At 41.4% G+C, this 26,879-nt stretch overlaps 1 protein-coding gene across 5 annotated transcripts in view; it reads right to left on the bottom strand.

Moving 5' to 3' along the window:
* Positions 1–1,550: 1,550 nt before the first annotated feature.
* The window catches only part of LOC142503210 (bile acid receptor-like), a 118,994-nt gene continuing 93,665 nt past the window's right edge, over positions 1,551–26,879 (bottom strand). For all 5 annotated transcript variants that reach the window (XM_075615365.1, XM_075615364.1, XM_075615366.1 and 2 more), the window contains 7 exons: positions 26,698–26,837; positions 25,332–25,436; positions 20,576–20,675; positions 19,424–19,552; positions 15,620–15,736; positions 7,427–7,540; positions 1,551–6,055 (listed from right to left, as the gene is read on the bottom strand). In XM_075615365.1, the coding sequence (XP_075471480.1) occupies positions 5,817–6,055; positions 7,427–7,540; positions 15,620–15,736; positions 19,424–19,552; positions 20,576–20,675; positions 25,332–25,436; positions 26,698–26,837 (944 nt within the window). In that variant the 3' untranslated portion in view covers positions 1,551–5,816. The remainder of the gene's footprint in view (positions 6,056–7,426; positions 7,541–15,619; positions 15,737–19,423; positions 19,553–20,575; positions 20,676–25,331; positions 25,437–26,697; positions 26,838–26,879) is intronic.

Raw genomic sequence — 26,879 nt, 5'->3', positions numbered from 1 at the left:
GGGGCAATACTTACTGCCCACACCACTTTTACCAACAGTTTGTTCTTTATGCTGTGTTTGTATGCTATGTGTTGTCAGAAATATTTCCATACTGTTTATTTGTCCAGGGCTTCTGTATGAGGTACTTTGTGCTATAATACTGAATCCACTGGATAATGCTCATATATGCTTGACATTTAATGTGATACATTATATAGCATTGAATTCTAGGAAATAATGTTTCTGTATTGGCTGTTACTGCCTTTATGTTTGCCTTGTTTTGTTATTCTCGAAATTCATTTGAATTCTCTACATTATGTTTGCTACACTTTTATAGTGTTTATAGTATCGATCATCTCTGCATGACATTATGTGTTATTAGACACTGTATGATGACTTGATACCCAGTCATGGGTGTCCATACAATATCCAATATGGCTATTGAGGGTTGATACAATTTAAATAGTGAGTGTCATTTATGACATCCCTTTCAATCATAGTTATACACACAATGTATCAATTTCATTACCTTTACTTGCCATAAATGATATATTGTAACTTCTGTTTTGAAATTGTCTATTGAGAATGTATCCTTATATGCTTGAAACCCTTTTGTTTTGTCTTATACTCAGGTTTATTTTTAGACAAATATTTCTACGGGCCATTGTTTTAATCCTGTATTTTATGTATTTATGTTGACATTGTCTCGTTTTTTCTTTATTCCAATTGGTTCATACACTTTTTCTTTCTTTCGTTTTATTTTCCCATTTTTTAATTATATTATTTACTTTTGTCATATTCTAATTATGTCGTCCGCCCACCTGGAGGGGTCGCTTGACACTTCCGACGTGCGGTTCACCTGCAGAACCAGGTTTTGCTTCTGCCGTTGTTGAAGCTGGCGGGAGTGTAAAGTGTACCCTCCCCTTGCGGTGAGCTACCGTATTTCCTCGATTCTAAGACGCACTTTTTTTCCCATTTTCACGTGGCTGAAATAGGACGGTGTCTTAGAATCGATGGCGTCTTAGAATCGAGGAAATAGGGTATTTAACAGCTGAGAGGAACAAGATGATTTACTCCAGGCCTGCACAACTCCAGTCCTTGAGGGCCGCAAACAGGCCAGGTTTTCAGGATACCCCTACTTCAGCACAGCTGGCTCAATTAGTGCTCAGTCATACTGAAGTTGTGCAGGCCTGATTTACTCTTTGACAAAGTGCACCAGCACAAAACACGTTAGAGATTGTTTTGCCCGTTTGTTCTGTTCGTATGTCACTTAATTAATAAATAGTTGTTTTAACCTTTTTGTGCCTCGGCCCATTCCTGCAGTGCACTGCTATTTTTCATCATTGGATGTTTTCTTTGCCATTACATATTATAGGGGGCTATCTAATGGAGTAAGTACTGTATGGTTGTTAGAAATTAGTATGGTGGTTTAAATATCAGGATTGTTCCTCACATCAATTGTCTGTTCAAATAATACATTTTTCAATGTATTACAATCCATTTTGAACTTCTCTGTGTTACTTCAATTGTGCAAATGAAAGCATTATTTACAGAAAGAGAGAAGCCAACTCTTAACCACAAATTCATTTAATTTATATTCATTTCTTTTTTTTTAAAAACAGTTGCATTTGCATTTTACAGTAGAAAAACAATAAAAAAATAACGAATAAAAAGGCAAGGCACATAAATCATTCAATGTGTCCCGGTAATAATATGATAAAGTCCTATATGAAAGCATTGTATAAAAATATCATTGGTGGGTGAGGTTATTTTTTCTTAGGAAATGCATAGTAATATAATTACAATGAGCAAGAATACTCATTGTTAAAGTAGTGATCCCACCTAAAATGAATATGATTTTTTCTTACCGTATTGGATCTCGGGAATCCCCTGTAACTGAACCGTATTCTTTTTGATTCTAGGGATCCCCCCACCCCCCTAGTTCCCAACATGCTTACAGATGTAGTTAGCAGTGTTCTCTCAGGGCATTTAACTGGCCATCTAATAGCAAGCCGTAATTATTGATGTTGTGGCTTCCTATTGACCTGCAAGATTTGGTAGCCATATTAAATTCAGTGGACAACGAGTAAGTATTACAAAAGCCAAGAGGGCTCGGTACAACTCTGGAGAAACTCTCCAGTTTGCAATCTGGGATTGTAACTATAAAAGTCCTTATTATGTTCATTGCTGCAAGGTCCCACAACAGATAATACTGTATTGCAGGTGTGTCTAGGGCAAACTCACCATTTTAAGTGTTTTATTAAAAGACTAACTTCCTTCTGTAAATCTCAATTACAAACACTGTTTATCCGATAAATAACATAACCCACAACTTTAAACATATGGCCCAACATGTGCTCAATTCCAGATTTACTACTCAGTGCACTCAGTAACATTCAAATCACAATACCTATAATGCTGTGCTGGGCCCTCTGTCAGCGAAGGAATTAAAAATAAAGAGTGCCATTATTCTTATAAGTAAAAAGCATTTAACAACATATTTCTTATTTCGCTTGATGTTTAGCCTCTGAGCAGTTACTGCACATAGATATGCTACAGAATACGTATAAAAGGAAAGATTTGCTATACTGTAGGTTTCTTAAAAGGTTACATTAACAAACCATATTTGTTTTAAAATCAAGTAGGTCGGGGGGGAAGGGGGGTTGTCCTTTTCAAACAAATGCTTATTTGTTTTTAGGATAAGGGTATGTTGGAAGGCACCCACACCTTTTAAAACAAAATATGTATGTATGTGTTGCTACAAAGTACAGTAAATAAAAATATCAATTTTGAGAACATTTGCATATCTCAGACAAGTCTGCAACCTTGTCTTTCCCCATTATCTCTTTGCATACAATGCTTCCACTGCAGCCAGGGATTCTGAGTAATGACATGCAAATGATCATTAGAAAGAATGAGTTCCCATTTGAAAATAGGTCTGCCATTCTGTCTCCTGTAACATCTAGTTGTTCCTCTTAGGACCAAAGTATACTAATAGCAGTGACATGTTTAAAGAGGCAGTCTAAGGCGATAGATTTTTTTAGTGATTTCAAAATATATATATTTGGTTGAAGCAGTTGATCTCTGGAGCTGAACCCCGTTAATTTCAGCTCTGGGGTCCCCCTGCTTCCGGAGATAAATGTGAATTAGGTGCCGGTAGCCGCTCACCTTGGCTACAAGGGTTCATAATATGTCGGCTCTTCAGAGATTTCCCGCTGTGCGGGCCAATAGGAAGCCGTGACGTCATCGTCCCATGCTACGCTGGAGCTTAAGGCTGCGGTCCCAGTGCACGCGCGCCCGGCGTGGGGGGGTTGGCGCGTGCACAGCGCTGCACCCGCACACGCGGTCCTGGGAGGGAGAGGTTGCGATGGGAGGGGGCGTGGTGGGGGGGTTTGCGGGGGCGTGGCCATGACCTCATGCGGCTGGTTCGCCCTCATTGGCTGAACCGCCAGCGGGGGCGTGGCCACGGCTCCGTCGCAAGTTCCACACACAATATTTTTGTGTGTGTGGAATCTTGCAGTACAGCGCGGCTGCTGAATGTGCGCCGACGCATGTACTCGGCCCTGAGTGACTGGGGGGCCGGTGCTTGTGCGCACAGTGCACGCCGAGGCTGAGACCACAGCCTTAAACTTTGAAGCTCTGCTTGTTCAGACTGAGCAGCTACCGGGACCTACTTTGGGGGTAAGTATCTCCGGAAGTAGGGGTCCACAGAGCTGAAATTGATGGGCTTCAGCTGTGGAGAACCCTTATTTCAATTATAAATTAAAAAATAACTTTTAAAAAATTTCACTGGCTTGGATTGGTCTTTTAAGGCACAACATCTGAGTGGCTGAGGCCTTTTTTTGTTATTTTTTTATTTATTTATTTTTTAACCAAGTCAGACATCTACTGTAAGTATTTTGAAACCATTTTTTTTTAATTTAGTTTGTAAACATGGGGAGCTGAAACTTGGGAGGGTTTTGATTTCCTCTGGCTGTTCCCTTTTGTGCAATATCACTGTGTAATCAGCAAGAGTTTGCACAGGAACAATACCCATCTCTCCACTTAAATGTATTGGCCCTATGGTAAGGACAGGGAGGGGTAAAGGTACAGGAAACGACTGAAAAACACCCCCCCCCCCTTTCAGAGACCTCGAAGAAAAGCAATTTGTGCTACCCTTCTACAGAAACAAAAGCAGCCAAATATTTGCTTTCAGTACAGTTTGAGGAAGCCAATTAGATTGTTAGATTCTTTACAAAACGTTTGTGTTTTGGACTAATACCAGGAATAGCTTTGATTGTATATGCCACTTTTGAAAGACAGACACTCATTTGGTATTAGCAAGAACGTGTGTATTTCCCTTAACAAAATGTATTCACTAATTAAGGCTGGTACTGTACAAAATAAATAGCTATGTGTAAAAAATGTCAAATCTAGCAACTAAGTAATTAGCCATATTGGTGTTCTGACACTAGCTTCTTGAAAACACTTTATAATTCCAACTTGAAATTATTGACACATTAATTAAAAGATATAATGTCAACCTACTCAATTTATGAATTTGCATCGCCATGGATTTGTTTGCATGTTGCTATATGCTATTTGGCAACAGTATGATCCTAATTGGCAACAGTATGATCCTTTTTTCTGGTCTGAAGTATTTCTCAGTGTAGTGCCGGTAGCTCCTAGCTTTAATCGTGGTCACATATACAAAATATATATGATTTGGGCCCATACATCTAATTATAATACAAAATGGGACATTTTATATTCCATATATACAAAATCTGTAATCAGTGATTTGATGCCATTGTCTTGTTAACCTGATGGGTTATGACATGTAACAGTAGAGCTCTAAAATCCCTAATACAGTTGATTTAATTTGATGAATATGATCTTAAATCTATGAGACCTGCTGAAGATGATCTTTGCTTCCATTTAATAAATGTGATTTCATGTGATCTCGGATTTCTAATCTATGGTTTAATCTAATAAATGTGATTTATGCTATTGGATTTAGGATTTTCCCTTGTGGAGGTACTCTTTAATTGAAACCAATAAAGGTGATTATCTTTGGTCTATGGTTTCTCCGGATGAACGGGTTCTGTGAATCCACATGATTAAGGTACCGTGTGTATCAGTGATTTTTGATCTAAGAATTCATCTGAAGAATGTGATCTCAGATGAAGGTGTTTTCTTTATGAGTTTAATCTTTAATTCTTGCTCTTTGATTTCTTTTGAATACATTGATTATCTCTGTCTCTGATTTTATTAAATGAATGTGATTTTTATTTCACCTGATGCTAGTAATCTATGATTTCTGATCTACCTAGTAGAGATAATCTGTAACCTATGACTTCACCTGTTGAAGATGACCACATATTTTTGATCTATGATTTCTGAAGATGTGAGAGGCCAATATAACAGTTTTGGAAACACACACAGAGCTGAATGAGAAATGCAATTTGCCATGACTAAGGAAAGGTCTTTTTTGTATTTAATACATGACGCAATAGAAGATATCACAAACTTCAAAAAAATGTTTTTTGAAAGACCACAGTTATTGTTGCAACTATATCTTACAGTAATAGATCAAGTCATAATGCAGGATCCTTTCAAGCAAAAACATTACCATTTGATTCCTAGGCTATTGCAATGATTTTCTATTCCATTGCGTGATTCAATGAAAGGGGGTATAATCAATATGTGAATCTTGCTTCAGAAATTCATATGCATGAAACAATGAAAAAAAAACATAATTTGAGGCATTTAAATAAATGAGTAATATCATTTATGCACAGTTTCACCGTGGTAGACTGACATTACTGTTTGCAGTTAAAATCCAGGAGTTTCTGAACTCATTGTAAATCGCAAACACCATACAGCAATGAAGTAAACTTGGTGTCCCTTGTTTTCCATGATATCAGCACTTCTGAGTGGTTGTGGTTAAGGGTTCTGAGCTCAGTCAGACGTCCTATCAGCCGTGCAAAATGCTGTGGATCTTCCGGGTGATAAATCTTTGAATACTTGTGTAAAACTCCTAGAAGGGGTTCCTGCAGTTTTTCTACCTGTTCCTTATTTTTCAGGAGTGGGCGATCTGCAGGAAAACAGAATTGGAAACATTAGATATTAACATTTCCCTTCCACTGCCACCCCTACACCCAAACTCTTTCTCCCTGTCATTAATACCACAATCAACAACCCAAGCCTGCTGCCAAGAGGTCATCTTTGACTCTGCCGTTTCCTTCATTCCTCATATTCACTCACCCACTAAGGCCTGCCGTCTCCACGTTCAAAATAGTTTATAGTTATTTATGTTTAAAAATGTTTTACCAGGAAATAATACATTGCATAATACATCTCGTTTTCAAGTATGTCCCGGAATATCGCGAGGACACGCCCTTTTCTCACTCATGACACAAATAAAATCCTAATTCACTCATTCATCTTGTCCCGACTTCACAACTCCAGCCACCTCTTAGTTGGCATTCCCCTTGTCTGCCTATCCCAACTCCAATCCATTCAAAACCCTGCTGCCAGACTCATCTACCTCACTCACCGCTCCACTTCTGCTGCGCCACAATCCAAATCCCTACAATGGCTTCCCATATCCTTTAAAATCAAATTTAAAACACTAGTTCTGACTTACAAAGCTCTCATCATCCCTGCCACCCCTTACATCTCAGCCCTATCCCCAAATATATCCCTAAATGCCCCCTATGTTCTGTCCATGAAACCTTCCTTTCCTGCCCTTATTACCTCCTCTCACTGCCGCCTACAAGACTTTTCCCTGGCTGCCCCCTCTCTCTGGAATTCCCTACCACGTACCATCAACTCTCCCCCAGCATTCAGACATTTAAAAACTCCCTGAAAATGCATCTTCTTGAAGGAAGCCCAATCGGGCATACCCCTAACATCTACCACCTACCTTCCCCACTCTAACCCTATTGGGACCTGCTGTGTGGCTGGCCCAAATTTCACGCTAACACTCCATAACATCCACACCCACAAACCTAAATGGGGTCTGCTGTGCAGTTGGACCATACTCCATACTGAGGCCTCCCCGCCCCGTAACGAGTAGCTGCTTTACCTTTTGTTTCAATATTGCACCTTGCCCCCTCTAGATTGTAAGCTCTGAGGATCAGGGCCCTCATTACCTTCTGTATCTGTTTGCTCTTGTTTGCCCTTATTTGGTATGTATTTCTGTTTATGAAATATACATAACTCTGTACCCCCATTGTACCTCGCTGCGGAATATGTTGGCGCTTTACAAATAGATGATGATAATAATAATACAATTTTCAGTTTGTCGACCAACAATAATCTTTTTAGCGAAGTCAAGAGGGAATTTTTTGAATAGTAAAATTCTTGGTTAAAACAAGTTTAAGATAAACTAAAATAAAGGGCCAAGCTGCAATGTGAATGGTTCAATAGCTCATAGAAAAGGTGAATAACTTCTATAATTTACCTGAAAAAAATACAGTTACTGCTGAAAGTAATGCATATTCTGTTCCCGTCACGTTAAGGGATTGCATACTTCTGTAAAAGTTGAACAGTGGAGTAATAAATTCCTCTCTGATATCTAAAACACAAAGACACCAAAGGCAACATATGTTTGCAAACATTTCAGATTAAATTACTGCAAGATTGTAATAATGCGCACTGAAACATCACCCAAATCCCCACCATTATGACGCTAACCATTCCCCCTTCTTTTTTACATTTGGCTAATGCTAATCTTTCCCCTCCAAAAAACTCACATTCAATTACTGTCATGGAAGACCAGGTTATTTACACCTTTTTACTGGGATCATACATTGAGCAAAACAAGGTAATGAAATAAATTGTAGTTTATTCGCATAAATTCGCTTACACATAATGATAAACAAAATATGGACAAAAAGACACTTTCTTTGGGATGGGGGTTGAAAACTAGACTTTCCTAGGTGCAGGGAACTATATAGAAGAATTTTACCCTGACCGGGACTTAGCCCAGAATCTCCTGGAACCCAAATCGGCATAAAGTTCCACACGCCACCCTACGTTCTCTACTGAGAACTTGGTCCCTCCTGATCGCAAGTTACTCCAAATCTCCTGGATCTCAAATCAGCATAAAATCCCAGCCGTGTCCGCTACGATCGTTTATGAGAACTTGGGCGCAAAAGTCGGGACTTAGACTCTGGAAGAAGTAGAAATGGATTGGTAGTAGACTGCAACGTCCAAAAAAGCACCTTCAACTCACCAGATAGGAAGGATTAAAAACATTTATTGAACTACATAAAAATTAAAAAAGGACAAACAAAGTACAAAAACACACAACCTCCTACGCGTTTCAGGCTCTAAGAGCCCTTTCTCAAGGGGGATAGTTGGGACTGTGAGTTAATCTCCTTAATATAGCCCCTCCTGCCTTGACACGCAGCTGTAATGGATAATCATCAGTGATAATTACATTGGTTAAAAAGCTTAGCACTACATACACCTAATACAAAGCATCATTAGAACAAAAGATCTTGATCAAATATCAAAAGATACATGCAAAACATTTCATATTAGTGATAATAATTAATTAACTATTGTGATTCTAAATAAAAAACCTCAACAGAAAAAGTATGAAAAAGAGACAAAAGGAACCTTATCAGTTGAAAAAGTAAAATGCATGTATCGTGAATTCATTATATACTTCATTATGGTGAAAGGTAGCAAATACAAAAAGGGACTGAGCACAATTAAAGAAAAGTAATAAGAAAATAACCAGAGGCATTTATATCCTGTATGAATGTTAGGTAACACATGACATCGATATACAGTGATCTATTTGTCAAACATTGTATTTTCTAAACAGATAACATGAACTCACTGAACTCTTCATAGCATAGTTCTCTTAATACAAATGATCAGGGATTATAAGAAGCTAAAAAACATACATACATATTAGTTTAATATATAATCTGAATAGGTCAATTGTTTCAAAGAAAATATTTCAGATCCTACTCCGTATTTAACCCTTTAGGGATCAGTGTGTCCAGTGTGAAAATCCAGTGGGCCTCTCTGCGGTAGAGTATATTAACTCTATCACTGCCTCTATAATGTATAGGAACCTGCTCAATAGCAATGCATTTAAAATTGTTGAGAGACCCATCCTGGCATACACTGAAATGTTTGGACACAGGGTGTATCTGATCTTTTTGAAGGATAAGTCGCATGTGTTCAAGTATCCTTAACTTAAACATACGTGCCGTGAGACCTATATATTTCTTTTGACACCCACAGATCAGCATGTAGATCACATATTCTGTCCTACAGTTTACAAACAGAGAGATGTTCTAAGATCTAGTGTTGTCTATGTTGGTAAACACTTTAGACTTTAAAACATATTTGCAAATTTTGCATCTCCCACAAGCAAAACACCCGACTAATTTAGGAAAAAATTATTTTTTAGTACTTAATCTGTTTTTCTTAATTACACTTGGTGCAACCATATTTCCTATTGTCTGTGATCTTTGGAAAACAAACCTAGGCCTTGTGGTGGTAATACTTCTAAGTAGGGGGTCAATGGTGAAGATTGACCAGTGTTTATTCACAGCGTTTCTGATTGCATCTGCTTGTCTACTGAATTTAGTGATAAAGTATGGGGTGTCCATATTGGAACGGTTAGCATCATTTTTAATATGAGTTTTAAAATTTCTAGTGCTATTCTGTTCTATGGATCTACATATCATCTCATCTCTGTTTTGATGAAGCGCATTTTGATATGCTTCTTGTAAGATGTTTTTATTGTATCCTCTAGCAAGGAAACGGTTGGTTATTTCAATAGATCTCAAATGGAAATCTTCCAATATTAGAGCAATTCCTCCTTAGGCGTATGAAATGCTAACCGTTCCAATATGGACACCCCATACTTTATCACTAAATTCAGTAGACAAGCAGATGCAATCAGAAACGTTGTGAATAAACACTGGTCAATCTTCACCATTGACCCCCTACTTAGAAGTATTACCACCACAAGACCTAGGTTTGTTTTCCAAAGATCACAGACAATAGGAAATATGGTTGCACCAAGTGTAATTAAGAAAAACAGATTAAGTACTAAAAAATAATTTTTTCCTAAATTAGTCGGGTGTTTTGCTTGTGGGAGATGCAAAATTTGCAAATATGTTTTAAAGTCTAAAGTGTTTACCAACATAGACAACACTAGATCTTAGAACATCTCTCTGTTTGTAAACTGTAGGACAGAATATGTGATCTACATGCTGATCTGTGGGTGTCAAAAGAAATATATAGGTCTCACGACACGTATGTTCTCTGTTCTCTGTCTTTGATACTCTACTCAAACCACCCTCAGCTGCCTCTCCTTCCTCCATCTCCGCTCAGGACTTTGCTGACTATTTTAAGGAAAAGGTGGAATCCATACGGCAGAACATCCCCTCTGTTTCTTCCCCCCATCCTACACCTCTTCCTAACTCTCCTCCTGCCTTCCTTGAGTCTTTTTCCACTGTCTCAGAGGAGGATGTGTCGCTGTTGATCTCCTCTTCTCCCTCTACCACTTGCCCTCTTGACCCCATTCCCTCCCATCTCCTAAAACCTCTAGCTCCTACTATAATCCCTACGCTTACACACATTTTTAACTCCTCCCTCTGCTCTGGAACCTTTCCATCCTCCTTCAAACATGCAACAGTCATACCATTACTCAAAAACAGCAAGCTTGACCCTACCTGTCTTTCTAACTATCGACCTGTCTCCCTCCTGCCTTTTGCCTCTAAACTACTTGAACGTCTTGTATTCTCTCGCTTGCTCCATTTTCTCAACACCTATTCTCTCCTAGACCCTCTACAATCTGGCTTCCGCACTGCTCACTCCACCGAAACAGCCCTCACCAAAATAACTGACGACCTCCATGCTGCCAAAGACAGAGGTCATTACACTCTGCTCATATTACTCGACCTCTCTGCAGCATTTGACACCGTGGACCACCCTCTTCTCCTCCACATTCTCCATTCTCTAGGTATTCGGAACAAAGCTCTATCCTGGATCTCATCCTACCTCTCCCATCGTACTTTTAGTGTCTCTTCTGCTAACACCTCCTCCTCCTCTATTGATCTCTCTGTGGGGGTACCCCAGGGCTCTGTCCTGGGACCTCTTCTCTTTTCTCTGTACACACTAGGTGACCTAATAACATCTAGGTGACCTAATAACATCTTTTGGGTTTAATTATCACCTCTATGCCGACGACACACAAATATACTTTTCAACACCTGACCTTACACCTGCTGTACAAACCAAAGTTTCTGAATGTCTCTCTGCTATATCATCCTGGATGGCCCTCCGACGCCTTAAACTCAACATGGCTAAAACAGAGCTCCTCATACTTCCTCCCAAACCTGGCCCTACTACCTCCTTCCACATTACTGTTGGAACTACAATCATTCACCCAGTAGCCCAAGCACGCTGCCTAGGGGTCACACTCGACTCCTCTCTCACATTCGCCTCTCACATTCAAAACATTTCTAAAACTTGTCGCTTTTTCCTCCGCAATATAACTAAGATACGCCCTTTCCTCTGTTGTTCGACTGCTAAAACTCTGACTCAGGCCCTCATTCTCTCCCGTCTTGATTACTGTAACCTCCTGCTGTCTGGCCTTCCTGCCTCTCACCTGTCTCCCCTACAATCTATCCTAAATGCTGCTGCCAGAATCACTCTACTCTTTCCTAGATCTGTCTCAGCATCTCCCCTCATGAAATCCCTCTCCTGGCTTCCGATCAAATCCCGCATCTCACACTCCATTCTTCTCCTCACTTTTAAAGCTTTACACTCTTCTGCTCCTCCTTACATCTCAGCCCTAATTTCTCGCTATGCACCATCCCGACTCTTGCGTTCTGCTCAAGGATGTCTACTTTCTACCCCCTTTGTATCTAAAGCCCTCTCCCGCCTTAAACCTTTTTCACTGACTGCCCCACACCTCTGGAATGCCCTTCCCCTCAGTACCCGACTAGCACCCTCTCTATCCACCTTTAAGACCCACCTTAAGACACACTTGCTTAAAGAAGCATATGAATAGCACTGTGGATATTCTGAACACAGGATACATAAAGATTGGCCCCCTGCAGACGCACTTACCAGAACTCCCTCCTACTGTCTCTGTACGTTCTCCCTACCTACCAATTAGAATGTAAGCTCCTCAGGCCAGGGACTCCTCTTCCGAAATGTTACTTTTATGTCTAAAGCACTTATTCCCATGATCTGTTATTTATATTATCTGTTATTTATTTGATTACCACATGTATTACTACTGTGAAGCGCTATGTACACTAATGGCGCTATATAAATAAAGACATACAATACAATACAATACAAAGTTAAGGATACTTGAACACATGCGACTTATCCTTCAAAAAGATCAGATACACCCTGTGTCCAAACATTTCAGTGTATGCCAGGATGGGTCTCTCAACAATTTTAAATGCATTGCTATTGAGCAGGTTCCTATACATTATAGAGGCAGTGATAGAGTTAATATACTCTACCGCAGAGAGGCCCACTGGATTTTCACACTGGACACACTGATCCCTAAAGGGTTAAATACGGAGTAGGATCTGAAATATTTTCTTTGAAACAATTGACCTATTCAGATTATATATTAAACTAATATGTATGTATGTTTTTTAGCTTCTTATAATCCCTGATCATTTGTATTAAGAGAACTATGCTATGAAGAGTTCAGTGAGTTCATGTTATCTGTTTAGAAAATACAATGTTTGACAAATAGATCACTGTATATCGATGTCATGTGTTACCTAACATTCATACAGGATATAAATGCCTCTGGTTATTTTCTTATTACTTTTCTTTAATTGTGCTCAGTCCCTTTCTGTATTTGCTACCTTTCACCATAATGAAGTATATAATGAATTCACGATACATGCATTTTACTTTTTCAACTGATAAGGTTCCTTTTGTCTCTTTTTCATACTTTTTCTGTTGAGGTTTTTTATTTAGAATCACAATAGTTAATTAATTATTATCACTAATATGAAATGTTTTGCATGTATCTTTTGATATTTGATCAAGATCTTTTATTCTAATGATGCTTTGTATTAGGTGTATGTAGTGCTAAGCTTTTTAACCAATGTAATTATCACTGATGATTATCCATTACAGCTGCGTGTCAAGGCAGGAGGGGCTATATTAAGGAGATTAACTCACAGTCCCAACTATCCCCCTTGAGAAAGGGCTCTTAGAGCCTGAAACGCGTAGGAGGTTGTGTGTTTTTGTACTTTGTTTGTCCTTTTTTCATTTTTATGTAGTTCAATAAATGTTTTTAATCCTTCCTATCTGGTGAGTTGAAGGTGCTTTTTGGACGTTGCAGTCTACTACCAATCCATTTCCACGTTTGCTTTGCCCATCGATTGGACAGACGCACTGAGGATTAGAGGATACGTTCTGTGGGAGTTGGCGTACATCATTGTCTCCCCTGTGGATCTCATGGAGGGAGGGGAGCGTTCACCGGACGGACCGGAAGTGCTCTCACGCACTACCGGCACTCGGGAACTCCACACAGTTGATGAGAGGAGTCGCAGCTGATTTGGAGACCATCACGTCTACACTGCCAGCAGGACAGCCGAGTACAGAGAAAGGAGCGCTACAAGAGGGATCCACAGAGGTATTTATATTATTTCTCTGTTACACATGCATCCCAGGTAGCGGTATCCATTGGAGCTCCTTCATTATCTGTTGCTGTCCTCAGTGATTTCTTCAATCAACATCCATTTGACACCCACGTTTTCATTTTCCCTCGTTGTTTTCCCAGTTGTCCACCACATTATTTATTCTTTTTTCATTTTTTCCTAGTGACTCTCTGTTTTAGAGCTTTTAGTAGCCTTGCCACTGACTACTTAGACTCTGGCAGGCAGGCTTTTCTGGCTTGAAATCGAAGCCGGTTGCTCTGCTATTCGCACAGAAGTAACTTTGAAAAGCTCGCCCGCGCTCTTACTACCGGAGAACTACAATCTGATTGGCTCACAGATTCTTATAGTATTCTGAGTTTCATTCGCAAAACTCAGCAGCCAATCAACACTTGGGAAAATCCCCAAGCAACCAATCAGAGTCAAGCCGGCTAGAAAAGCCGGGTCAGCAGGAAATCTGAAATAGCCAAGGGACATGCGCAAGATAGCCAGGGAGAAAGGTGGCAATCTCAATGCCACCCGCTGGGACAGGCTCCACCAGGTCTGGCAATGCAAGTGGCAGCCCGGAGGACTGCCATTGATCTCTGGATCTGGTACTCTGCCTTTCCCTGCTGACCAAATGCTACTCTCACCTCTGGCATCCTCTGACTGCTTTGAACTCCGATATCTAACAGACTTACCGTCGGTGCCTATGGGTTAGCTCGGGCAGCCTGTTTGGACATCGGTTCCGAATGTAAAGAACACATTACATTTAATAAAGAATATTTTAATACATTAAGGTATAGTTTAATATACTTCTGAGTCTTACGGAACAGGGGACAGAAGAGGAATAAGGGTGTTGTTTTATTTCTATCTGCCTTAGCCCCCACACACTATCTTTTGGACTCTCAGAGTACCCCCTTAACCTTATATATGGTTGGGGTACACACAAACCCTATACTGGTTGTGGGTCACCTGGGCACAAGCTGGGGTACCCCCCTTAACCTAGAGATTCCCTCAGCAACAGGAATAGATGTTTTATCCCTGTGCCCCATTCTCCTTTCTGGGCTGTGCTGAAGCAGGGTACCCTAGTGGTGAGTCGTGCTTGTGTTTTCAATGGGAGATATTGCCGGGGCAATGTGTCTACATGTATCCCAGAATTAGGTATGATTCCCGAGTACATTTATGGGGGGAACCGACAACTCCTGACCCCAACCTCCTGGGCACATTCTGTCAGCGGTTTCTCCGCAAACCCCCCCTTGAAACTAATACCCTAGCAATCCTTGATTTCTGGCATGCCGGGAAATGGAAAAACACAAAAAATACTTTTTTTCTTTCAATACATTGTTATGGTACAATGTTACTGGGCCCAAGAGCTAACTCTCTTGGACCATTATACACGGATCAGGGGTAACCAAAACGGGATTAACCTTTACTTGAGAGCCTGGTTAACCCCTACCGTCACCTCTTTTTTACATTTGGCTAATGCTAATCTTTCCTCTCCAGAAAAACCCACATTCAATTACTACATAGGTAAATGGAATTCACAGCACAGAATTAATTAATTTGTTAGATGATGTTACTGTATGTAATGAAGCAATGAACTGAGATCATCAGCCATAAATTATCATGTATCACTCCAAGCAAACCGATTGTAAACTTTCTAGTTTGTTTCTAAAACTGCAGTGTCATTTAATCAATATAAAGAACATTGTCTCTGTTTCATTCCTTATTAAGAAGGCATTACCTATTTTCTAATGCCTTCTTCAAAGCACAGATCATTATCTTCTTAGTTTCCACTGACCATAGTAAAATTGCATACTTTATAATATCTCTCCTTTGCTGATCAGAGAAAGTTATTCATGCCTGAATCTGAAAAGTCTTATCTTATTTTAAGAAACCATCTTTGAAATGGTAGTTACAATTTCAGATTCTAACATCCCTCCCCATATAAGTAGATGCTAGACATGTAGATTGTAAATACAAATAGAAGAATCGCAAACCTGAGCTTGATGCAGGAACCTCTTGATGCGGAGGAGGTTCCAGAGAATATAGAGGGCATATGTCAAAATCCTGAATGTGACAGTACTCAGCAGCATGGTTTGGGTATCTTGTAAGACCTGGCACAGAAAACAAAATGATATAGTTTTACATTTGGTTTCGGTGCACTACATGCAGCACAAAGTGTTGTCACTGTCATTCTGTGGCGCGAGAAGGAGAATCATGGTTGGTGTTTAGGTCACCAAAAAGCAAGGTTATTGTTGTGGTAGAATGCAAAGGAAGATTTCCAACACCTCATAAAGTTCAACAAGAAATTCCAGCTAATTAATATTACATTATTAGAAATGGATATTGAATGGAAAGGAATCAATGCTACATGTCCTTATTATTTGTATACCTGCTTATTTATTGTACTTTAGATATAAATACAGTTTTACCTGATATGGGCTCCAGCTCCTTTTCAACCTAAAAAAGCAACACTGTAAAATCCACAGACAATGGACAGTTTACCTTTACATTTCTGGTAAAATCCAAAATAAGTTAATTTTGGAGAAAAATGAATGCAGACAGTATCATTTTTACTTTGTGCCTCTTAACTTACTGGAGGCTAACAGGCAGCCTGGTGGCTGGGGGTGTCCCCCAACCACTGGCCATCCCAGCAGCTCTCTCTCTCCCCAAGTGCAGAGGGAGCAGAAATGTTGCTGCACTGGATTGTAGCTTATCCTCCCTCCCTCAGCCCATGTCGGACCAAGACTTAATTGCACCAGAGGTGGACTGAATATTTGGCACCCCTGTACAACAATTTTATCTTTACATGGGCGCCAAATTTTTAGTCTGACTGCACGCTGGATGTTCTCGCAACTCTGGTCTCTCCAGCTGCAGGGCACCTCGCTCCGATGCCCTTTTGTGAGCGTGCAATGCGCCCTCGCAGCAGGGCAAACATGCAGCCCCCACTCCAACGCCGTTTCTGCATGTGGCTTGCCCATCAGGATGCTCGGCTCAGCTGCTGGCAGCCGAGATACATTTTTGTGTGCATGCGGGAGGTGTTAGAGCGGCGGTACCCTGCACTGGGGAGATAAGCGGTGGGGGGTAGTTAAGGATGGTGCTCAGCACCCCTTTTATGTTGGAGCCCTGGGCAAGTGGCCAGCCAGCCCTGTCCTTAGCTGCTTAATGACAGTGTGTTGGTAAATACTGGGAGCCTCCTCTCCCAGTATAAGAAGAGGAGCAGGACAGTATTATCCAGTGCATTGGCATTATAAAGCTCCTACCTACAGCTTCAATGTTCTTACTGCCTGTGCACTGTTATATATATACATATATATATATATATATATATATATATATATATATATATATATATATACCATCATCATTATTATCTTCAGCCCTTGTCGATCTACTGCTGGATGAAGTCCTCTCCAATGATCTTCCATTGCTCCAACAAATGTTCCTTTTTCATCTTCCCATCTTACTTTTAGTTGTCGTCTTGGTCTTTTAAATTCCCTTGGAATCGAGTCGAGTTCCATCTTTGTTCAACGATGGTAATTTCTTCTTCCGATATGTCCGGCCCACTGCCATTTTAATTTCTTCACCCTTCTGATGATGCCACAGACTTTTGTTTAGTTTTGAACCCATTAATTCTTTCTCCTGTGTCTTTGGGTAATACCAAGAATACATCTCTCCATACTTCTTTGAGTTGCCTTAAGATTTTAAATTAATCTTTGAGTTTAGTGTCCAAGTTTAACATCCATACGTGAGCACAGGCAGAATACACTGGTCAAAAACTTTCCTCTTGAGGCAGAGTGAAAGCTTCCTGTGAAAGAATGTCTTGTTTCTTCCAAATGCGCTCCATCCCATCTTTATTCTCCTATTGATTTCATTAAAAAAGTTCCCATCCACTGTTACTTGCCAGCCAAGATAGACATAGTCTTCCACTTCTAGTTCTATTCCATTTATTGAAATCTTTGCAGAGTTGACAGATGTGTTGAACATCACTTTAGTCTTGGTGAGATTCATATGGCGGCCCACTTTCTTACTTACTTCGATGAGTTCTCAGAGTTGTTGCTGGAGCTGTTCTGGAGTTGTGGCAAAAATAACAATGTAATCTGTCAATCGTAGGTGACTCACGTATTCACTGTTGATTTTGATTCCTTTTTCTTCCCAATGCAATGTTCTGAACAATTCTTCAAGTAATAAGATTAATTGTGTGTGAATAATGTGTGGCCCTTTTGAGTTCTCAAGGGCTGCACTAGGCACATGCCCTTGAGGTACATAATGTTGCCTGCCACTATCTTAGTGTCAATGTATCAAGATACATTTGTGAAAAATGTAGCTCCATCTGCAATCAGCTTATGAGTTAGGGAGGAGTTACAGAGAGTGCAAATTATAAGAAGATGTATTACATTGTATGCCTCTGTGCATCACTTTTGCCTCTTAATCTGCATAACAAAATGCACCAAGTAAAAGGTGGGATACGTTTCTGGCGTCTAACAAAACAATTTTCTTCTTCACAATTGCCTTAGTGCATTGAATCCTACAGTATATTTTGCTTATCTTGTATGTACTGATTTTCCTCCTATAAATATTTTCCATAATACTCATCGCAGAACCAGAAAGGGCCAACAAATCAGAATCAATTTGGCAACGCTATCATATTCGTTGTGGTTTGGGATACTTCTTCAGTACAGTTGAAGAAGAGATTTGTGAGGTTTCAAAAGCCCAATGCACTATAATTTCATTTCTGAAGAACTCTCATGTTGTTTCCATAAACAGAATTACAACCTACAATGAATCTTCATTTCTGCGATTCTGGACAGCAATGGCTACTACAACTTTTAAACGCTTTCAAACTGTTACGCCGGTGCTGCCCGCAGACCAGACCCGTCCCCTGAGCTGAAGGGGGAAGTGGTAATACACGCACCCGCAGCAAAGGGAGCGTGTCCGGAGTGTGGTATGAAGCGTTGCCAGGCCAGGTGTAGTAAGGTAGACAATACTTGCCGGTACCGGTTGTAGAGATAGAGTGATGAATGCCTCGCCGAAGTCAGGGAGTGGAGAATGGAGATAGGTCGTAGTCCAAGCCGTGTTCAAGGGGTTACCAGAGTGAGCGTTGTCCAAGGAGTGCCGAGATCGAGAGCCAGAGGGGGTAGTCGTACAAGCCGCGTCAGAACCTGAGAAAACACTGAGAGAATCCAGAAGTACTTCCATACAGAGACTATGTCGAGCAAAGACTGAGAGCAGAGAGGAGCTAGATAAAGCAGGAAGGTCCAATTAGGAACGGAGGCGGGAAAGGAAGAGCTACGGGGAGACACTGCAGATTGGTGCAGGCATAACAGGCCAGGTGAGTCTTGTTAGTAACCTGAGTATGTCCGTGCAGTGTGCGGGGGCGGAGCCTGAGGTCCTGGGGACGGGAAGAAGAGTGTGCAGACTGAGCGTGCTCCGTAACTCGTGTACGCGCGCGTGTGAACCGAGCCAGTGGATGGTGCAGGTGTGCGTGCAGGTGTGCGTGCAGGAGGGCTTGGGCGCGCCCGGCGCTGAGCAGAGGAATCGCCGAGGGGAGTGATCCCGCGACGGCAGCAGGGGTGAGGAGCCGTGGAGGCCGGTAAGGCAGGTTTGTTTTGTGTGTCCAGGGGGTCCCTGCGCGAATGGGGTGCTCTGTGTGGGGAGCGTGGAGAACGCCGATTCCTGACACAAACATACTTGCAGTTCTAGCACAAAAACATACATGTAAATTGTACATTATTTCATACTTTGGCAGTATAAGCATATAATAAAACCCAAAGGCAGTTGTTCTTGTTTAAATGACTTACCTTCATTAGCTGGTAACGAGCATCCCGTTGCTCGCTGATTGTATATCTGCGCTGAACGTAAAAACATTGCTTCAACCGTCGAACCTTTTAGGAGAGCTATCTGATCCTCACGAGCTAACATTTCAAATCCTGCAAGGAGATAACATGTTAAAGCACCAGCAAATAGTTGCCTCAATAGACCTAAAATATATAACAGCAATATACTAGTAATGCGTTGCAGGTCCCTCTGGCAGTAATAGAGTTAAAAAGATTAAAGGTATTGTGACATAGTCCAAAGATATTAGGCAGCTATCTGCCCGGTTTTAGGTCAGAAAGTGCAGCAATAGTGCAAAATTATCCGTTCCACAGCTTCACATTTACTCAGGCTGGTGGATGGAAAGTCCAGGCCACAGATTACAATGTGTCTAGTTCTCCCTCACCTGCTCTCCTAATCACTAGAACAGGTATTTAGAGCAGAGAGGGTTGCTTTTCAGTCTCTCTTCTTAGAGCCTGGAGGCTGGGGGTATCGCTGCTCCCCTGCATCCAGTTCGTGGAGGACGCCCCCTTCAAGTATCGCAGTACCAGAAGATTTGCCTGGAGACTTGGGACCGAGTTCCCCACCACGAACAGATAAGCCAAACAAATGTTTATTGCTGTGTCTAAAGACTGTATGCTGTATCTAGTGACCCTAAATGAGAGGGTGTTGTTTTAAGCTTGGAAACCAGGTTAGTTGGCCCAGCAAAAGTTAGAGAGGCTGATTCTGCTGTGTAGTTAGATCCCTGAATGGGATAGGATTTCTTTATATGATTTATTTTTGTTTCTTAAAGTGACAGTGTGTGAAATAGTATAACAGTGATATGAGTAAACCGCTGAAGGTTAATATCTGAGTGCCTCCTGCCTACACCTGTTAAAGCTGCAGTCCCTTACTGGGATGAAAATAAAGCAGGCAGAAGCCTGAGTTAAACAACGTAATACTTTGTATGATCCGGTTATTCGTATAATTAACCCTAGAAGACTGTGTCGGGAAGATCCCAGACAGACGTCAGCGCTACAAAAGATGGGCGTTTGTCACAGTATATATGTATTTGCATTGACTCAAAGCATAAAGTTAGAGTTTGAGAGTGTGTAATTTAATCATCTCCTGGAGCTACAGAAATACTTAATCACAAATACCTGGAAGTCGTTTGGTAAATCCTACAAGCACTTGTACATGAACAACAGCTGCTTCTGAAATGTGGTAGAAGGTCTCTTCCGGATTCGCTGATTCTTCTAGCTGAACAGAATGATAAAAGAATGGGTAAATGGTACATTCTCACAATTTGCAGAGAATTACAAGATATTGTAGTATTAGTTTACCCAAATATATAGTAAGAGAACTATTAAAAGAGATGTGCAAATGTCTCGCAGGTAATCCTGGAAACCCTTTAACATGGATGCATATTTTAGAAAGTGTTTTCGTAGATGTATTTGCAAAAGTCTTCGCCATTTAGCCATGAACCATTTTCCACAAATTTACAAGAATATGAGTATCCCTTTCTGTTTGCAATCCTGTATGAATCAAATGGTTCTCTCACAGTCACTGTTACAGGTGGTGAAGATTCTGCTCTGCAAAATCCTCCCCATCCTGCCCTCAGACTCAAGCTGAATAAATAAGTGAGCAATTGTGCGTTGGGTAGAAGTAGCCAGAGTTGGAGCAGGGGGCAGACTCAAAGGGTTTGAGACCTGTTGTTTCTCCTCACGGTCACTTTGTAAAGTTAGTCACTAATCATCAGCCACATGCGGATTGCCAAAGGCAGGAATTGCACCTCCATTATCTCCAGGTTATAAGAATATAGATATAGATAGATTGTCACACTGGAGTAATTGATACTACACAAGGCACAGAACTAGATTGGCCATTACTTGAGTCTACGCGCAAAGTTAATCTCTCCTGTCTTGCCTTCAAATACTTTCTGGGCAAGCTACCCGTCTACCTGAACAAGCTCCTCACCCCTACCACATACAGCACCTATCATCTGAGATCTGACTCCAAAAGACTGTTCATGGTAACAAGTTCAGCCAAGTATCCGGCCGCTCCTCCTTCTCTTACCGTGCACCCCAAAACTGGAACAGTCTACAGGAGACTCTCACAGCCACCACCAGTCTAAGTTATTTCAAAACTAAAGCTGTCACACATTTTAATCTGGTCTGTAACTGTTACATAATCCTATAATATATATTATCTGTAACTGTGCATGCAATGTCTTGTATATAATGTATAACCCTGTTCACTTATTTAACTATGTATTTGTAACCATGTACTATTTGTCATCTTAACTCTGTGCCCAGGACATACTTGAAAACGAGAGGTAACTCTCAATGTATTACTTCCTGGTAAAACATTGTATAAATAAATAAATAAATAAATTACACGTACTGTGTTAGCCCGTACAATAGACAAACAAAAGTAGTGTAACCTTTAATAGCTAACCTGTGGCTAAAAAGAGTGCAAGTGTTCAGGACCACAAAGCTCCCTTCAGGCAGATTTTTTTTTACAAAATGAAGCTGAAATAGTATGTAATATTTATAAAGGAGCTACATCCTAGTAAGTCTGGATATACAGATATACATGAGAGTGATGCACAAAGAAACATTGAAATGAAAAAAAAAAGGCAAATGTTTATTGGTCTAGTTAAGGTTGGGGTGTGTCAGGGGCACCAGGGGCAGACTAGCCTGGGGGGCAGGTGGGCAATTGGGCCGGTCAGATTAAAAAAAAATGTTGGTCTGTAGCAGGGAGAGAAGCTTTGTGCGTGCATAGTAGATTCCGGACAGCAGATGGCACTGCAGAGCTCAACAGCTCTTCATCTCCCGGGCTGTCTCCTCTCTTGTGTGCTGCTGGTAATGAGATATGTGTGGCAGGGACAGCTTGATGGCAGTGCCATCGGTGCAGTCACACCAAGCCATTACAGAGGCCCAGCACTCTTCCCTTCAATGTTTAAACTGATTGCCATGGGAAAGCACGGGGCCTCTGTAAGTGTCTGTTACCTTCTCTTAGGCTTCTCTTCCTGCATCTTCTGTTTGCAACGACGTGTCACCATGACAATGCCGCAACGTCAAATGACGACTTGCTGCCATGACACCGTGATGCTGCAACGTCACATGACGCGTTGTTATGACAACATAATGTCACATGATGTCACGTCGTAGCAGAGATGAGGAGTAGTAGGAGATGCCGGAGAAGGTAAGAGGCACCAAGTCCCGCCAAATTCCAAGCTATATATATATATATATATATGATGAATGGTGTGTGTGTGTAAACAGTACAGTATATGATGCATGGATAGTGTGTTTGTATATATATGATGCATGGATAGTGTGTTTGTATATATATGATGCATGGATGGTGTGTGTGTGTGTGTGTGTGTGTGTACAGTCAATGCGTGGATAGTGGGTGTGAGTGTGTATATATATATATATGAATCATGGATTGCAAGTGTCTGTATATATGATGCATGGTTGTGTATAAACATGTGTGTGTGTATGTGTATATGCTCCATTATATAGCTCAATTGGATAGTATAAAAGATGATTTTATCTCAGGTAAAAAATACACTCACAAACAAGTAAGTGTGAAAATCCAAAATTTGCCAGTTTTGGGAACTTGTGAGAACTTGACACATCTCTACATATAGTATTACACATCTTTTTGTGCTATACTTGCTTTCAGAAGCTAACCTCTCTTTACCATATTATCAGAATGAGGGCTTAAATGTACTAAGCTCTGTCAAAGGAGCAGTTCAAGCAGATAGTTTAAAAAAAATAGGATGGATGCAGGGGGTCTCCGGAGCTGAACTACGTTAATTTCAGCTTCCCAAGATACTTACCTCTGTATGGAGTGCTGGTAGCAGCTCTGGCTGGGCAGTGAGGAGATATAGAAAACACAGCTTAAATGTCCCGTGCACACAGGCCAAAAGGAAGCCGTAACGTCATCCCGGCTTTCTATTGGCCCGCGTGACCAGGACCTTTAAACAGCACCGAGATTCTGGTACCCCATACAGAGGGAAGAACCTCGGGAACAGGAACCCCATAGCTGAAATTAATTTAGCTCAGCTCCGGAGACCCCCTGCTTCAATACTATTTTTTTTTTCTTTTTAAACATGCAACTTGGACTGTTACGTTAAATCGGGGCAAATACTGTGACATTCCCTTATTCACAAATGTAATCTTATGCAAAAATAACAGCCGTAGTTGAGTTTTTCAGCATAGGGTTAATGTCTCGTTATTTCAAGATAACACTGCATTATCTTCTCATAACATAATGTTAAGTCTTGCCGTTACTCCCATCCACAAACCTGAACTATGGCTTTTAAAGGAGGATGAGAGAAGGGGCAGGAGAATGGAAGGGTGGAGAAAGAGAGAGAAATATGTAAAATATTAATTCATATGATTTTAAATTAGCATATATTCCCAGGTATCTCAGGTGTGTTCATACGTATCTCACACCATGGAGTATAGTATAGGTTAATCTATTTGGAGGTACATTATATAATTCTCTCGCCTCACTCCCCTCTCATAGAAAGCCATATTTCAGGATCTGGATAGGACTAACGCAATTGCCAAGTATGACTTACAAAAATGTATTATTACCCAGCATTAATCTTAACCGATCCTAGTGAATATGGGATAAATATAATATAGGCTGATTTGCTTATCATTTAGAATAACGACTGTTAAAAATAACGCCATGCTTTATACGTGGGTAAAACCTGGTTAATATTACGTTATTTGCCTTGGTGTTTACAGGGTCGCCGACGGAGGGGAGAGCAGGGACAACTGTCCCAGGTCTGACTGCGATGGGGAGCCCGACCGACCGGCGCTGGAAGTTGAACCCATCCAGAGATCCAAACTCTGCGTCCATCTGCCAGGCTTTATTGGCTGCTTCAATCAAACTCCACCCTCGTGCTGGTCGGGCTCAACTTCCACATCTGTTAGCGGGATTGGCGTGTGTTATTGGGAGGGGGTTAGTGTGTGGGTAAGGGGGTTATTGAGTGTCAGGGTATTATTGAGTGTGGGGAGGCAGGTTTTTGAGTGGGGGGAATTGATTGAGAGTGGAGGAGGGCGGGAGAGTGAGCGAGAGAGGGCGTGTGAGTGTGGGGGGAGTGATCTAGCAAGGGGAGGGCTGTTTGTGTAAGGGGGGGCAAGGTTGGAGTATAAGGGGTGTGGCGGTGCTCATCTCCAAACAGGAAGCGGACCCGCAGGGCAGAGGGAGGGATGCAAATGAACCAACCAGAGCCCAGGGACAGAGTCATGTTAGAGTATCCATAGTCGGTAAGCAGGCAGAGGTCAGGGCTGGCGGCAGTGGTGCAAAGTCCAGTAAACAGGCAAAAGGTCAGGGCAGGCAGAAAGCAGCGAGGTCGGGGTCACGGTCCAGAGTCAGTAACAGGGTAATCCAAACAGACACAAGGGTAACGTGTGACAGCGTAGACAACAGGAACGGCAAATGTTAGAACCTTGCTCAGCGACTCCCACTATGAACTGCAGCCTTATACTGTATAGCAGGCTGCCAGTACCCAAATGGCCAAAGTGAATAGAAAGGGCAGTCAACTTGGAAAACCCAAACCGCAGTAAAACCTAGCACGGATCGAGCAGAATCCTTACAAGGGGGCAGAGAGGGTGGGGGTGTGAGGGAGGGAGAAAGGTGGGGGTGTAAGGGGCATAGAAGTGAGTGTGTAAGAGGGAGGGGGATAGGGAGAGAAATACACTGGGATTAGAGAGGATGAGGGGGGAGTGTGTGAAAGGGGAGATAAATACAATTTTGGGGGGGAGAGAGAGAGATTGGCAAGGGGTTTCTGCCCATGGATTGCAAGAAAATTGATACCATTATAAACACAAAACACAATTCTGTTTCCTACAATCCTGCAGGTTTGGATGAATTACTTAGAACACTTACAAACATCCTGTGCTCATCTACTGGGATGCCATGTTTTTGATGGGCAGCTACTATATGCTCAATTAGCTTGCACTCCTCGGCTGTGAGTTCCAGTTGGGATGTGACCTGTATAAAATGGGGAAAAATTAAGAACAATTGATGCAAACAGTCCACCATCAATAAATTCATTAGTAAGCATTTCAGGCTTGATTACAGTGTAATCAATGCTACATTTACCTAGAGCTTGATTTACTTATATTCTGTATACCTTTTGCTGGTGGTCACTGTTATATTTTTAACAGCTGATGTTGCCACCATACCATTCAAGGTTTAAGGGATTGTGGCTCAAATTTCTTAGGCAGTGCTAAGCCCTAGCACCGCTTAGCAAATATCACCCTATGGATTTAGCACATGAAAATTAATCTAGAGGCACATCAGACTTATATTAATTTATTTTCTTTCAGTTTTCTCTTTTACAAAAATGATTTATGCTTGATATATTAAGTAAGTTCTAGAAACATAAACAAAGACAACAGGTAAGACCCGCTTGACCAACCTGGTCTGCCCATTTTCCTATCTGATGTGAAACCTCAGACACTATTAGATCCGTTGGTTTCTTTCATATTTAGGATCACCCCAAGCATTGCTGAATTCCTTTTCTGTTTAAGCCTATACCAGGGGTGTGCAAACTTTTCAGTCAGTGCTCCCCTGCCTGCTCTCCCCCCTGCCTGCTCCCCCCTCCTTACCTGTTCGTCTGCGTTTTCTGACGTCATGGCGTCATGTTACGTTGCGTTACCATGGCAACGCATCGCCAGAAGCTGCCGGAGACTAGGTAAAGGCCCTACAGAGGCCTCACACACGCTCCCCGTCATTTAATTTAACTGCTTTGGGGAAGAGTGTGGGACCTCTGTAAGCGCCGCCGCCCCCCCAAAAAATCTCATTCTTTCTGTGTAAAAGTTCTTCCTCAAATTTCTCCTAAGTCTCACATCCACCAGAGTCAGAGCTTGGCTTCCTGTTCAAGGACCTCTTTAAATTAGATGCCGCGGACGTCACCAACATGGCGTCACATGGCGTCCCATTGCCATGGCAACGAGACTCTGTGTGATGTCACTTTGGTGACGTCTGAGGCGTAGTTTGATGCTGGGAATCGGAATGAGGAGGAATGCGGCAGAAAGGAGGCGGCCGGCATATGTAAGTGCCTATAGGCGCCGGATTTCCAAATCCGCCGCTGTTAACTACTAACTATTACCTCCAGTTCAAAAGGTGATGTACCTAATGCAAAATCCCTTGATACATATGGCTTGAGGATGCATGGTTTCCAGGTATTAAATGAACAGAAAAATTACCTAGATAGGTAAATCTCCAAATATAAAAAAACAGTTCTTACTTTGGCTGGCTTTGTTGTTGAAGACACATGTCTGCTATTACTTCCATCATCTTCCACCTTCACGCTGCAGAAGACAGAGTTGTTTTGCTTGCAGTTTTTCCGAAGCCTCTTTGATTTGCATTGCACTTCGGTCAGCAAACCTGACACATAATGTAGGTTAAAATCATCATGAAAACACTTGG

The sequence above is a fragment of the Ascaphus truei genome, chromosome 9 (assembly GCF_040206685.1).
Source record: "Ascaphus truei isolate aAscTru1 chromosome 9, aAscTru1.hap1, whole genome shotgun sequence".
NCBI lineage: Eukaryota > Metazoa > Chordata > Amphibia > Anura > Ascaphidae > Ascaphus > Ascaphus truei.
Note: the sequence above shows the minus strand (reverse complement) of the source record. Positions and strands in the feature narration are given on the sequence as shown.